The sequence below is a fragment of the Pseudophryne corroboree genome, chromosome 3 (genome assembly GCF_028390025.1).
Source record: "Pseudophryne corroboree isolate aPseCor3 chromosome 3, aPseCor3.hap2, whole genome shotgun sequence".
Lineage (NCBI taxonomy): Eukaryota > Metazoa > Chordata > Amphibia > Anura > Myobatrachidae > Pseudophryne > Pseudophryne corroboree.
The window spans coordinates 796,781,010-796,795,723 of record NC_086446.1 but is presented as its reverse complement, the minus strand read 5'-3'; the positions used below and the strand labels follow the sequence as shown (position 1 = coordinate 796,795,723).

General features: G+C 48.7%; 1 protein-coding gene across 3 annotated transcripts in view; it reads left to right on the top strand.

Annotated features, from left to right (window-relative positions):
• The window catches only part of FAM131B (family with sequence similarity 131 member B), a 115,362-nt gene that overhangs the window by 79,568 nt on the left and 21,080 nt on the right, over positions 1–14,714 (top strand). For 2 of the 3 annotated variants that reach the window (XM_063962670.1, XM_063962671.1), the window contains 3 exons: positions 1,219–1,312; positions 1,413–1,598; positions 14,418–14,549. In XM_063962670.1, coding sequence (XP_063818740.1) covers positions 1,219–1,312; positions 1,413–1,598; positions 14,418–14,549 — 412 coding nt within the window. The remainder of the gene's footprint in view (positions 1–1,218; positions 1,313–1,412; positions 1,599–14,417; positions 14,550–14,714) is intronic. The other variant, XM_063962672.1, reaches the window with a different exon arrangement.

Below are 14,714 nucleotides of genomic sequence, written 5' to 3'. Positions count from 1 at the left end.
CGACCTAGACATTGTCAACCTAAGTGTGGTCGGCCTAGGGACCGGATACCGTATATTTACATACCTCTGGATGGAGGTAGGATGCCCCCACCACCGTCACACACGGGCACTTGCCGTTGTCACCATGCACACAGCTACCCCTGTCCCCTAAGAGACACTTAGTTTTGCTTTTGCACTGAACATTGGTTAAAAAAATCAGCCCTTCCCTCAAACGTGCTGATCTTAAAAAAAATGGCTTTAATATGGTTTAAAATACGTAGTGTCATTGCAGAATCTTAGCTTTGAATTACGCCAAATCCCCGATGTGCAGAATTACGAGTCCCAGATAGTGCACTGTGCTAAACAACAAATTACCAGGTCCCAGTTAGTGCAAAAGCTAAGAACAGAAAGTCTGGCCACATACTGCGCGTTTCACCAGCAAAATCTGACCTTCCCCAACCACATAACAACCACGTCACACAGCTGAATGAATTGTCCATCATCATTGCAGCTCTATTGATAATACACTATCAATGCCACAAAATGTAAATTTACATGAATGGTATGCTGCACGCAGAATGGCAATAAAAAAAGTGAAACGCGCAGATTGCATCCCCAAAGATCGTCCATGCGTAGATACTTGTGCTGTGTCCACCTAAGCTTTACTGATGGAGCATCTACTGTACATATTACACAACAATTTGAATAATTTGCATCAGCCCTTTCCCCACTGGAGCTTACAGTCTACTTTCCGCACCACACTCGCTGATGTCCATTTTTTGTCAGATGACATTACATTTATTTTCCAGTAAGTTTTTGGAATTGAATTGAGGCCCTGTGGTATCTTTTTTTTTTTTTCCAAGACATCATTATATTTCTCTTGAACTATATCTTAATCCTAGTTGGACTCACCTGCTGTATGTTTCCACGTGCCCAGTCTTTCAGTCTGGTTTTTGTCTGACAGCTTACGAGTATTGCTCCCGTCTGCACCGTTCATACTCCGCATAACTTTTATTTCCAGTCTTTTTGTTTTCTCTTATGATTTTCCGTCACTGTAGTGATAGGATTACTCATCCTCTGATCTTAGTAGAAGCTGTTTCTTGGCTGTCTGTCCCTTGGTTCTGTTGTGTCTCCTCTGTTTTCCTGCCATCTTTCTCTTTCCCTCTCTTACTCTTTCTTCCCTCTCCTTACCTGAGCGATCATCTCTCCTCTCTCTCTCTCTTTGGATCTATCTGTCAGCTATCGATGGAAGACACAACCTCGATCCTTCCTCGATTGAAGAGACATTCCAATGCCTATGGAATTGGTGCTCTCGCCAAATCCTCTGTCAAAGGTACTGGATGTTTCAAGTCACAATCCTGGCACAGGCTGTGCCGCCCTCCTGTCGGTTCCAGCAGGCACCATCAACTAACCCCCGTTCTCTCCTGTCGCAGGTGTCTCTCGATCGATGAAGGATAAGGTGACCAAACCAACAGCTCTTGGTTCAGGCCGTGTGGCTCACATGATAGAATGGCAGAGCTGGGGTCAGCCGCCGCCTCCGAGCAGTGAGAGCACTCGAATGGACAGCGATGCTTACTCCGACCTAAGTGATGGAGAGAAGGAGGCAAGGTTCTTGGCTGGTATGTACTGCATTGACCTTACTTTCATAAGAAAGTTGTAATACTAAAGTCTGTAACAATATTATTTGGATAATATTGGAGAACGCCGAAAGTTATGGACAGCCACCTAAAGGTATATGGTTGGACGACAAGGGGTTGTGTCCTGTAAGGTACTGATCACCTCTAAGGATTGACTTTAAATGGTCCTTCAATATCTTAGATACTGATGGTGGGATGCCAACACCGTATAACACAGCATGGTTCTTATATAAGGTACCTTCATATCTAGTTTCTTCTATTTCATTGGCCAAGAAACCAGGGAATACATTTGTGTTTTTTCTCTTGGATAATGTTGTTAGAAAGAGTTCAAAGATGATTCACAGTAATCACGAGCCTGATAAAATAATAGATTTTGGGACTAATACTATAACACTGCTACTGTACGTGATCTACGTTTTCTAAACCAAAGTTTTATGTTCCTACCTCTCTAACCGCTCCTCTCTGTCTTTATCATCATGGATACCCACCAAAGTCTCATCCATACAACTGTCATTTCCCACCTGGACTACTGCAACCTTCTCCTATGTGGCCTCCCCTTACCACTCCTATCTAATACCTCATGCTGTTGTCCATCTCATTCACCTCTCTTGCTGCTCTTTGTCGGCCTCCCCCTCTGCCAACTGTTTCACTGGTTCCTCGTCCACCTCAGAGCGTAATTCACACTAAGCACGCTTACGTATAAAGTCCTCAGTCATGCCACCCTCTCTCTACATCTCCTACCTCATTGCTACTAAACTGACCTTAGCCTCACTGCGCTCCAGTCACCTCCTCTTACTCCCGCATCCAAGATTTCTCATGTGCTGCCCTTCTGCTCTGTAAAGCTGGGTACACACTGGAGTGATTTTGCCCCCCTATATATTTCCGGCCGTACAGGAACGATATATCGGTCCGGTTGTTTAGTGTTGCATGCCCTATTGTCTGGTCGGCCGCGCTGCATGGCCAACCGGATTATGTAATAAAGGACAGAACGAGATGTCGTTCCATCCTTCATTACATCGTTCTGATGTGTTCCGCGGATATGATATGTCTGCCGCCATATTGGCTGTGTACACATCGCTCCAGTGTGTTACCAGCTTTACTCATTTCCTCACCTTTACAGACTCTCTGCCGGCCTACACAACTTCAGAAGAGCCCTTATCACTCGCCTCTTCATCATCACTCAGCCCCTCACACCTCCCCAAATTATCATGCAAATAATGTTGCCCATAATATAGTGTTTGTAAATGATGTAATGTTTGCACGTTCCCTACTTAGTAGACATATGGGAATCAATGAATAGTGATTAACATATAGTCAGTATTATAAAAGAAAAAATATATTAGTAGAAAAAATCTATTAGTAAAAAAAAAAAGATATATGATCTCCCTAATCCTAACAGTGTGTGATTTAAACTATCCCCAATGGTTAAATGTATTGCTTTATCTTCTGACATGTAGTAATTGCCATTGGTGTGGTAGTCATTGATGGTTGCCATCAATGGCTGCCACCTCTGTTGTAGTCGTAGATGACCATTGATGGTTTCTACAACCGATGGTCATCCCATTTCTTTCAGTGTCTAGCCCCTGGTTCAATCAGAATGTGGGGGCGGAGCTATGCGCTATGTCTCGGCTCCTGGCACCTTGTTACAAAAACAACATCGGCCATAAACCATCAATGATTATGAATCACCAATGGTTGATGGCCATCCCTACTCTTATGTGCTAAACAGCTATGTACATTTGTTGTTCATGTTTGTGGGTGTTTGGTTTAGACCCTTATGGGCTGCTCTCTCCTCCAAAGAATCTGCTCCCCAGGGGGAAACCTTAGCCAATCTGGGGGTGACTGAGTCTTGCGGCAGAGAGACGCCTGAAGTCCTTTCTGTCTGTCTAGCCAGCCGTGCATATATTAAACTATATATTATAAAGAGACATGTGAAGAGAACATATTTGTAGGAGAGCGCTAATTTGTAATTTGCGGGGAGTGAAGAACATCCTAGCACCGGTTGTAAGTCTGTGTTATATCATAGAAACATGGAAACATAGAATGTGACAGCAGATAAGAACCACTTGGCCCATCTAGTCTGCACCTTTTTTTTATCCTTTAGGCAATCTCAACCCTTTTTGAACCTCAATTCTTTGTAAGGATATTCATATGCCTATCCCAAGCATGTTTAAATTGCTCTACAGTCTTAGCCTCTACCACCTCTGATGGGAGACTATTCCACTTATCCACTACCCTTTCTGTGAAGTAATTTTTCCTTAAATTTCCCCTGAACCTCCCCCCCTCCAGTCTCAGTGTATGTCCTCGAGTTCTAAGATTTCTCTTCCTTTGAAGAATGTTTCCCTCCTGAACTTTGTTAAGACCCTTGATATATTTGAAAGTTTCTATCATGTCTCCCCTTTCTCTTCTCTCCTCCATACTATACATGTTAAGATCTTTTAGCCTTTCCGGGTATGTTTTGTGATGTAGGCCATGCACCATTTTAGTTGCCCTTCTTTGTACACTCTCTAATGTATTTATTTCCTTCTGGAGATATGGTCTCCAGAACTGGACACAGTATTCCAGATGGGGCCGCACCAATGACCTATACAGTGGCATTATCACTTCTTTTTTCCTACTACTGATTCCTCTCCCTATGCAACCAAGCATCTGACTTGCCTTTCTCATTGCTTTGTTGCATTGCTTTCCTGCCTTCAAGTCACTTGAACTAGTGACTCCTTAATCCCTTTCCTCCTCAGTAGTTTCCATTATAGTACCCTTGATACTATATTTAGCCTTTTGGGTTTTTAAGACCCAAGTGCATGATTTTGCATTTTTTAGCATTAAACTGTAGTTGCCACGTTCTTGACCATTTCTCAAGCCTACCTAGGTCATCAATCATTTGTTTTACCCCTCCCGGTGTGTCTACCCTGTTGCATATCTTTGTATCATCTGCAAAAAGGCATACCTTCCCTTCAATACCATCTGCAATGTCACCAACAAAGATATTAAAGAGAACTGGACCAAGTACAGATCCCTGGGGTACTCCACTGGTAACATTTCCCTCCATAGATTGCACTCCATTAACTACAACTGTCTGTTTCCTATCCTGCAACCAGGTTCTTATCCATTTAACTGTTTTATAATCCACCCCCACGCTTTCAAGTTTATTTAGCAGTCTGCGATGTGGGACAGTGTCAAATGCCTTACTAAAGTCTAGATATGCTACATCCACAGCTCCCCCTTGATCTATTATTTTCGTCACAGAGTCAAAAAAAGTCAATAAGATTTGTTTGGCATGATCTCCCACCAGTAAATCCATGCTGTTTTGGATCCTGTAAGTGGTTTGATTTAAGATATTCCACAACTTTTTCTTTTAATAGTTTTTCCATTACTTTCCCTACTACTGATGTAAGGCTTACTGGTCTGTAGTTACTTGCTTCTTCCTTGCTTCCACTTTTGTGCAGTGGAACTACATTTGCTCTTTTCCAGTCCTCTGGAATAGCACCTGTATTTAGTGACTGGTTAAATAATTCTGTTAAAGGTGTAACATGTCACTTATATTACTAGTACATCACTAGTACAGTGCATACTTGTTTATTGTGCATCTCATGGGGCCTTAGTACAGATTTCTTCCCCCCAGAGTCCTCTCCTTGCAGGCATCACGCTGCGCAGTCCTTGCGAGAGAGGCAGGTTTCCCTGTGAGAGCTGATCAGTTGCATCAGACATCTTTCAATCTTGTCTTGGGCAGCAAAAACTCCTGGGAATTGTAGTTTCTAGCAACTAAACGGTTCAGGCTAGTGCCCCCGGGCCTCCCTCTTGCAGATCCCCCCATCCCCCTGACTGGAGCACTCTGCTGATGTGACCTACCTCTCTACCAGGGCTGTTTCTAGCCGGTTTGGCTCCCAGTGCGAGATTTAAAAATGCACCTTCCCCCGTCATTGGCATAAAAAATGCCCCCCCCCGCCTAGATATAAAAGGAAAAAAATGTGTTTCCAATGGGTGTGGCCTCGTTACAATGGGTGTGGCCTCTTGTGAAAAGACCAGTATTTGACTCTGCACCAACAAATCACGGCCACTATAGGGAAAAAAAAAAATCTACAATATTAAGCCCAACACAGTAATGCCCCCTGCACCATATTATGCCACACTCCACAATGCCCTTGATACATTAAATCCACATTTACACATTACGGCAGAAACAGTATACACACAAACACACACTTACACTGTCACTGACACCTGGAGCCTGCCCTGAGGTCGTATTCTACAGGAGGATATCACTGGCTGCTGGCAGAGCTAGGGGTCTGACAGCGCCCGGGTAATGTTCATAATTAGGCCCCGCCCCCTTGCGGCTATATGCCGCGATTCGCGGGTCATTGGGGGCGAAGCCATTATGACACCATTCTATGTCAAGTCAGGGGGAAGGAGACTGGGGGGAAGTACAGAGGTTACTCAGCCGCGTAGTTGGCGTATGGTGCGGGCTGGCCCTGCTCCTGGTGCTCCCCCTCCCCATTATTAGGACTCCATTCGGGGGCGGAGTCCTAATGAGGGGGAGCACCAGGAGCAACCAAAAAGTGCTGCGGCCGGCGCCCCGTGCGACGGCACGCCTCGCCTTCCGCAAGAAACGGCACTGCTCTCTACTACCACTGGCTGATGTAATATATAGCAGCACAGCGAGAGGGGAGAGGAGGGGGAGAGGAGCAGCAGCAGTCTACTCTCTCCCTGCATGATTTCCTGCTGCTGCTGCCATATATATTACAGTCCCCTCCCCCAGATCCGCCCCTGAGGATGTTGCTGACAGTAGAGGGAGGTCCGGAGGAATTGGGGTGGCCCCCCTGGTTTAATACAGCCCTGCATCCAGGCAGGGGATTAGGCCACCTCTGGACTGTCCGGAGTAAAGTTCAGGAACGTCGTCCTGAATTACCTCACTATTAAAAAGAACTTCCGTAAAGGTGTCCCTGTGTGTTTTCTCCTGCGCATTTGTGTGCTAGCCTCCCGATTAAGTGTCCCTTTCCCATTGAAGATGGAGGTGTATTGAAGGTATATAGGCCCTCATTCCGAGTTGTTCGCTCGCAAGCTGCTTTTAGCAGCATTGCACACGCTAAGCCGCCGCCTACTGGGAGTGAATCTTAGCTTATCAAAATTGCGAACGAAAGATTAGCAGAATTGCGAATAGACACTTCTTAGCAGTTTCTGATTAGCTCCAGACTTACTCGGCATCTGCGATCAGTTCAGTCAGTTTCGTTCCTGGTTTGACGTCACAAACACACCCAGCGTTCAGCCAGACACTCCCCCGTTTCTCCAGCCACTCCCGCGTTTTTCCCAGAAACGGTAGCGTTTTTTCGCACACACCCATAAAACGGCCAGTTTCCGCCCAGAAACACCCACTTCCTGTCAATCACATTACGATCACCAGAACGAAGAAAAAACCTCGTAATGCCGTGAGTAAAAAACCTAACTGCATAGCAAATTTACTTGGCGCAGTCGCACTGCGGACATTGCGCATGCGCATTAGCGACTAATCGCTCCGTTGCGAGAAAAATATAACGAACGAACAACTCGGAATGACCCCCATTGTTGGTTTGCCCTACAGCTAAAGGGAAGCCCAACTTGCCACTTGGGAACATGAGGCGCAAATGCCGACCGGACTACAGTTTTGCCCGGCTTGGTGTCCACTTGTAATGAGACCTGTTTGTTTTTAACTTATGGTTTGTTTTTTAAGAAATAATTGGATCTGAAATCTGCTGTAGCGCGCGCTAATCTGAGCTGACTCGGCGAAGCAGTACATGCAACAGGCCAGTATCGCCGGGGATTGGAAGCTGAGTATCAGCGATACTTTATATATCGATTAACTGTGGCAAGAAATGTGTTTTTTTTAGAGGGGTAAGCAGTCCCGTCACACTCTGCACACTGCGTCTCTAGATGTTACTGCTTCTCCGCAGGTCCAGCCTCAGTATAAGAGCACTATACCTGGCTATAGAGAGGCTGATCCGTACAGATTGCTGTGAGAGGCACACGGATTAGTGCAGTAGTGGATGGCTCTCAGTACAGCAGAAGAACGTTTTGCTGGGGGATGTTGAGCGCTGCAGATTTTTACCGCAATCAGGGTAATTTAACACCAAGCTGAGGGAGACGGGGGAATTATCCTGTACTCACTGCATTCCGAGGAAAGCGCCCGCTCAGCATTCCCATTCTTAGAAAGCGCCCCGACCTCACGTACTACTTCTTAAGGCATCTCAAAAGGAAAATAGTAAAATACACAAAAAGTTTTTTATTCTGAAATGCACGGATATATTTATTTAAACGTTCCCATATATTGATGTAATTCGTATGATGATAGCCGGATTCCTTGTTTGCTTTTGTTTCGTATTTTTTAGATTTTGAGCTTACCAAGGCACATATGTACTAAGCCTTGGAGAGAGATAAAGTACCAGCCAATCAGCTTCTAACCGCCATGTTACAGGCTGATTGAAAAATGACAGGAGCTGATTGGTTGCTGCTTTATTTCTCTCCAAGATTTAATACATCTCCCCCTAACTGTACTAACTGTCCTTTCTATTCCCCAGAGCTTTGCACTGTCAGGTTTCCTATGAGAGGAGATGTTTCAGTCTAGGTCAGAACATATTTCCCTCTGGCACAAAAGTCTATAAGTGAAGCTACAAATCCCTAATAACCTTTTACTTTAACTGTATATGTCGCTAGCTGCCAGTCTGTGAGCAGTGCTATAATGCAGCACTAACAGGGTTAAGTGCGTCCCAAACCATGTTCATCCAGGTATAAAACAGAGGACAGGTTTTCATCTGTTGTTTGAAGGCAATACAAAAAGAGGGAGGGTCGGGAAATAATGGCAAAGGAGGCAGTGCCTGGATATGCACCACAGGAGGCAGTGGCTGGATATGCATCACAGGAGGCAGCACCTGGATATGCACCACAGGAGGCAGCACCTGGATATGCACCACAGGAGGCAGCACCTGGATATGCATCACAGGAGGCAGCACCACAGGAGGCAGTGGCTGGATATGCACCACAGGAGGCAGTGCCTGGATATGCACCACAGGAGGCAGCATCTGGATATGCACCACAGGAGGCAGCATCTGGATATGCACCACAGGAGGCAGCATCTGGATATGCACCACAGGAGGCAGCATCTGGATATGCATCACAGGAGGCAGAACCTGGATATGCACCACAGGAGGCAGTGTCTGGATATGCACCACAGGAGGCAGTGCCTGGATATGCACCACAGGAGGCAGCACCTGGATATGCACCAGAAAAGGCAGAACCTGGATATGCACCACAGGAGGCAGCACCTGGATATGCACCACAGGAGGCAGTGCCTGGATATGCACCACAGGAGGCAGCACCTGGATATGCACCACAGGAGGCAGCATCTGGATATGCATCACAGGAGGCAGTGTCTGGATATGCACCACAGGAGGCAGTGCCTGGATATGCACCACAGGAGGCAGCACCTGGATATGCACCACAGGAGGCAGCACCTGGATATGCACCACAGGAGGCAGCACCTGGGTATTCACCAGAGGAAGCAGTGCCTGGATATGCACCACTGGAGGTAGCGCCTGGATGTTCACCACGATAGGCAGCGTCTGGATAGGCACCACAAAAGGCAGAACCTGGATATGCACCGCAGGAGGCAGTGGCTGGATATGCACCACAGGAAGCAGTGCCTGGATATGCATCACAGGAGGCAGCACCTGGATATGCACCACAGGAGGCAGTGCCTGGATATGCACCACAGGAGGCAGCGCCTGGATATGCACCACAGGAGGCAGTGCCTGGATATGCACCACAGGAGGCAGCACCTGGGTATTCACCAGAGGAAGCAGTGCCTGGATATGCACCACTGGAGGTAGCGCCTGGATGTTCACCACGATAGGCAGCGTCTGGATAGGCACCACAAAAGGCAGAACCTGGATATGCACCACAGAAGGCAGTGGCTGGATATGCACCGCAGGAGGCAGTGGCTGGATATGCACCACAGGAGGCAGTGGCTGGATATGCACCACAGGAGGCAGTGGCTGGATATGCACCACAGGAGGCAGCACCTGGATGTGCACCATGATAGGCAGCACCTGGATGTGCACCATGAGAGGCAGCACCTGAATATGCACCACAGGAGGCAGCGCCTGGATATGTACCACAGGAGGCAGTGCCTGGATATGCACCACAGGAGGCAGCGCCTGGATATGCACCACAGGAGACAGCACCTGGATGTGCACCATGAGAGGCAGCACCTGGATATGCACCACAGGAGGCAGCGCCTGGATATGCACCACAGGAGGCAGCGCCTGGATATGCACCACAGGAGGCAGTGCCTGGATATGCACCACAGGAGGCAGCGCCTGGATATGCACCACAGGAGGCAGCACCTGGATATGCACCACAGGAGGCAGCGCCTGGATATGCACCACAGGAGGCAGCACCTGGATGTGCACCATGAGAGGCAGCACCTGAATATGCACCACAGGAGGCAGCGCCTGGATATGCACCACAGGAGGCAGCGCCTGGATATGCACCACAGGAGGCAGCACCTGGATATGCACCACAGGAGGCAGTGCCTGGATATGCACCACAGGATGCAGCGCCTGGATATGCACCACAGGAGGCAGTGCCTGGAAATGCACCACAGGAGGCAGCACCTGGATGTGCACCATGAGAGGCAGCACCTGGATATGCACCACAGGAGGCAGTGCCTGGGTATTCACCACAGGATGCATTGCCTGGATATGCACCACAGGATGCAGTGCCTGGATATGCACCACAGGATGCAGTGCCTGGGTATTCACCACAGGATGCATTGCCTGGATATGCACCACAGGATGCAGTGCCTGGATATGCACCACAGGATGCAGTGCCTGGGTATTCACCACAGGATGCATTGCCTGGATATGCACCACAGGATGCTTCACCTGGGTATTCACCACAGGATGCAGTGCCTGGGTATTCACCACAGGATGCAGTGCCTGGATATGCACCACAGGAGGCAGAGCCTGTTTGTGCACCACGGGAGGCAGCACCTGGATGTGCACCACAGGAGGCAGAGCCTGTTTGTGCACCACGGGAGGCAGCACCTGGATGTGCACCACAGGACGCAGCACCTGGATGTGCACCAGGAGAGGCAGCGCCTGGATGTGCACCAGGAGAGGCAGCGCCTGGACGTGCTCCAGGAGAGGCAGTGCCTGGATGTGCTCCATGGGAGGCAGCACCTGGATGTGTACCACAGGAGGCAGTGCCTGGATATGCACCATGGGAGGCAGTGGCTGGATATGCACCATGGTCTGGGTATGCACCACGGCAGGGGGCACCTGGATATGCACCACAAGAGGGAGCACCTGAATGTGCAACACGGGAGGCAGCATCTGGATGTGCACCATGAGAGGCAGCGCCTGGATGTGCACCATGAGAGGCAGCGCCTGGATGTGCACGACGGGAGGCAGTGTCTGGATGTGCACCATGAGAGGCAGCGCCTGGATGTGCACCATGAGAGGCAGCGCCTGGATGTGCACCACGGGAGGCAGCACCTGGATGTGCACCTCAGGAGGCAGCACCTGGATGTGCACCACAGGAGGCAGCATCTGGATGTGCATCACAAGAGGCAGCGCCTGGATGTGCACCATGGGAGGCAGTGCCTGGATGTGTACCATAAGCGGCAGCGCCTGAATGTGCACCATGAGAGGCAGCGCCTGGATATGTACCACAGGAGGGAATGTCTGCGGTTAACACAAAAGGAGGAGATTTCTGGAAATAATGGCAAAGAAGGGAATGTCAAGAGATAACATCAAAGTAGGACTTATCTAGAGGGATTGTCTAGAGATAACACCATAGGAGGGGATGTAAGGAGACAACATGAAAGGAGGAAGAGTCTAGAGATTTTACCATACATGGGAATGTCTGGAGATGACACTTAAAAAGGAAGTGGAGATAACACCATAGGAGGATGTGTCTATAGATAATACCATAGGAGGACGTGTCTAGAGATAATACCATAGGAGGACGTGTTTAGAGATAATAACATAGGAGGATGTGGCTAGAGATAAGAGGGAGTGTTGGGAAATAATGGCAAAGGAGGCAGTGCCTGAATATGCACCACAGGAGGCAGCACCTGGATATGCACCACAGGATGCAGTGCCTGGATATGCACCACAGGATGCAGCACCTGGGTATTCACCAGGGGAAGCAGTGCCTGGATATGCACCACTGGAGGTAGCGCCTGGATGTTCACCACGAGAGGCAGCGTCTGGATATGCACCACAGAGGGCAGTGCCTGGGTATTCATCACAGGATGCAGTGCTTGGATATGCACCATAGGAAGCAGTGCCTGGATATGCACCACAGGAGGCAGCGCCTGGATGTGCACCACGAGAGGCAGTGCCTGGATATGCACCACAGGAGGCAGTGCCTGGGTATGCACCACAGGAAACAGTGCCTGGATATGCACCACAGGAAGCAGTGCCTGGATATGCATCACAGGAATCAGTGCCTGAATATGCACCACAGGAGGAAGCACCTGTGCATCACGAGAGGCAGCGCCTGGATGTGCACCACAGGAGGGAGCACCTGGATGTGCACCACAGGAGACAGTGCTTGGATATGCTCCATGGGAGGCAGTGCATAGATGTGCATCACGAGAGGAAGTGCCTGGATGTGCACCACAGGAGGCAGTGCTTGGATGTGCACGAGAGGCAGCGCCTGTAGGTGCACCACGAGAGGCAGCGCCTGGAAGTGCACCACGATAGGCAGCGCCTGGATGTGCACCATGAGAGGCAGCGCCTGCATGTGCACCACAGGAGGCAGCACCTGGGTATTCACCAGAGGAAGCAGTGCCTGGATATGCACCACTGGAGGTAGCGCCTGGATGTTCACCACGAGAGGCAGCGTCTGGATAGGCACCACAGAGGGCAGTGCCTGGGTATTCATCACAGGATGCAGTGCTTGGATATGCACCATAGGAAGCAGTGCCTGGATATGCACCACGAGAGGCAGTGCTTGGGTATGCACCACAGGAAACAGTGCCTGGATATGCACCACAGGAAACAGTGCCTGGATATGCATCACAGGAAGCAGTGCCTGAATATGCACCACAGAAGGCAGCACCTGTGCATCACGAGAGGCAGCGCCTGGATGTGCACCACGGGAGGGAGCACCTGGATGTGCACCACAGGAGGCAGTGCTTGGATGTGCTCCATGGGAGGCAGTGCATGGATGTGCATCACGAGAGGCAGTGCCTGGATGTGCACCACGGGAGGCAGCACCTGGATGTGCACCACAGGAGGCAGCGCCTTGATGTGCATGAGAGGCAGCGCCTGGAAGTGCACCACGATAGGCAGTGCCTGGATGTGCTCCACGGGAGGCAGCGCCTGCATGTACACCACAGGAGGCAGCGCGTCGATGTGCACCACGAGAGGCAGCGTCTGGATGTGAACCATGAGAGGCAACGCCTGGAGGTGCACCACGAGAGGCAGCGCCTGGATGTGCTCCACAGAGAGGCAGCGCCTGGATGTGCACCACAGGAAGCAGCATCTGGACTTGCACCACGGGAGGCAGTGCCTGGATATGCACCATAGGAGGCAGTGGCTGGATATGCACCACGGTCTGGGTATGCACCACGGGAGGGGGCGCCTGGATATGCACCACAAGAGGGAGCACATGAATGTGCACCACGTGAGGCAGTGTCTGGTATGCACCACAAGAGGGAGCGCCTGGATGTGCACCATGGGAGGCAGCACCTGGATGTGCATTATAAGAGGCAGCACCTTGATGTGCACCATGAGAGGTAGCACCTGGATATGTACCACAGGGTGTCTAGGGGTAACAAAAGGAGATTTCCGGAAATAATGGCAAAGGAGGGAATGACAGGAGATAACATCGAAGTAGGACGTATCTAGAGATAATACCATAGTAGGGATTGTCTAGAGATAACACCATAGGAGGGGATGTCAGGAGATAACATCAAAGGAGGAAGAGTCTACAGATTTTACCATACATGGGAATGTTTGGAGATGACATTTAAAAAGGAAGTGAAGATAACACCAAAGGAGGACGTGTCTAGTGATAATACCATAGGACGGGTCTAGAGATAATACCATAGGAGGACGTGTTTAGAGATAATACCGTAGGAGGACGTGGCTAGAGATAATACCATAGGAAGACGTGTTTAGAGATAATACCATAGGAGGATGTGTCTAGAGGTAATACCATAGGAGGAAGTGTCTAGCGATAATACTATAGGAGGACGTGTCTAGAGATAATACCATAGGAGGAAGTGTCTACAGATAATACTATAGGAGGACGTGTCTACAGATAATATCATAGGAGGATGTGTCTAGCGATAATACAATAGGAGGATGTATCTAGAGAAAATACCTTAGTAGGATGTGTCTAGAGATAATATCATAAGAGAACGTGTTTAGAGATAATATCATAGGAGGACGTGTCTAGTGATAATACAATAGGAGGATGTATCTAGAGAAAATACCTTAGTAGGATGTGTCTAGAGATAATACCATAGGAGAACGTGTCTAAAGATACTACCATACGAGGATGTGTCTAAAGATAATACCATAGGAGAACGTGTCTAGAGATAATACCATAGGAGGACGTATCTAAAGATAATACCATAGGAGAACGTGTCTAGAGATAATACCATAGGAGGAAATGTCTAGCGATAACACCATAGGAGGGGATTTCTGGAGATAACACCAAAGGAGAGAATTTGATGATGATTTGGCCACCTCTCCAACTCCTATCTGTTGTCTCTCTTTTATCCTATAAATAGTCTGTCTCTCAATGTCTTTCAAGGTGTAATGCAACAGTTTGCGATCTCTGAGGCAACACTAATGGCCTGGTCTTCAATGGATGGGGAAGAAGAAAGCGTCAACTCTAATCAAGAGAGACAGAGTGAAACCTACCAGGAGCTGCTAGAGAACCAGGGTAAAGGTCTAGATGTACATGTAAAATATCAACAATGCCCAGTAGATGATGATGGTGGTGATGATGATGATGATGATGAATTGCATCTCGTGTACAGAATAACAGAAATTGTGATTGGACATTTAGTCAATGTTCAAAACCAGGGACATTTCTGGAGACAAATTT